The 1120-nt window shown below is 37.1% G+C and overlaps 1 protein-coding gene across 1 annotated transcript; it reads right to left on the bottom strand.

Annotated features, from left to right (window-relative positions):
• Positions 1–816, bottom strand: LOC147959931 (uncharacterized). The gene has a single exon (XM_087533046.1). It carries the CDS (start codon positions 814–816, stop codon positions 1–3), a length of 816 nt encoding a protein of 271 aa, XP_087389172.1.
• Between the last annotated feature and the right edge of the window lie 304 nt (positions 817–1120).

Genomic DNA, 1120 nt, shown 5'->3' with positions numbered 1-1120 from the left:
TCATGTGAAACGAGACTTTCGTGCATTTTTTGACGCAAAATAATCAATGAGAGTGTCAAGATCAATACTATCCAGCATATTCTTCTCAATGCAGCACATGGCCAATCCATTCAATCTTTCTTGAGACATCGTTGACCTCAAATAATTTTTCAATAGTTTCAATTTTGAGAAACTCCTTTCAGCTGATGCAACAGTCACAGGTACGATCAAAAGGATACGATAAGCAATTGAGACATTTAGATAACAATCCGCATCTCTAACAAACTCAGATATCTGATCCGCTGACATGAATGTGTTTGGCAATGTCATCTGCAGTACTTTTAGTTCAGAAACGAAATCATCTAGATCGACATCTGCTGACTTACCATGAGTGAATTTGTTGACAAAATTAGTGCAACATCTTCTTAGATCATTATCACCCAGGGACTTCAACTCTTTCGAGTTGAACAAGAAACCAAATATGCTCCCAAATGTCTTCACTTCCTCAAATCTAGTAGTTAGGGAAGCAATTGCAACATCAATCATCACCAAAAAGTATTTAACTCTAAATGATTCCACCTCACTTGCTTGCGTTTCTTCATTCTGGTTATTTTCGTCATTGTCACTAATTTCATCAAACTGTCTTTTTCTAGTAATACGTCTCTTGACAGGAAACAAAGGTTGTACACCCATGTCAATTGCAATAGATCTCGCAATATCCAGACTAGTTGCAAAGCCGTCATTTCTGTACTTCTTAAAATATGAGATGGCACCTTCAATCTGTTTAAGAGTAACATCAATGCACACAAACTTAGACTGCAACTTCTTACTCACCATGTTTACAGTGAACAAAATGTCATGCCAAATGACCATGCCAAGTAAAAATTCAAATTTCTCAAGTGCGCTAGCCAAAGATTTTGCGTCGCTCTTAGTCTTGGCGTCATCGGTAGAAGTTCTCTTCAATTCCAGTAATGATTTTCTTAACTCGGGTGCTTGATATCTGATAGCCTGAACACTCTTTATTCGACTCTCCCATCGAGTGTTACACAAAGACTTAACTGTCATTTTTGGAACATGATCAAGTAATAGCTGCCATCTTTTAGTAGAGCTTGAAAACAATATATAAATTCTTTGCACAACA

This window comes from Triticum urartu, chromosome 7A, assembly GCF_056163025.1.
Source record: "Triticum urartu cultivar PI428250 chromosome 7A, HENAU_Tu73, whole genome shotgun sequence".
NCBI classification, from domain to species: Eukaryota; Viridiplantae; Streptophyta; class Magnoliopsida; order Poales; family Poaceae; genus Triticum; species Triticum urartu.
This window is presented reverse-complemented; position numbering and strand designations above follow the sequence as displayed.

Bases quoted from the DNA above. Each gene is read 5' to 3' on its own strand.
- LOC147959931 (XM_087533046.1), bottom strand. From the start codon at position 816: ATGGTGAGTAAGAAGTTGCAGTCTAAGTTTGTGTGCATTGATGTTACT.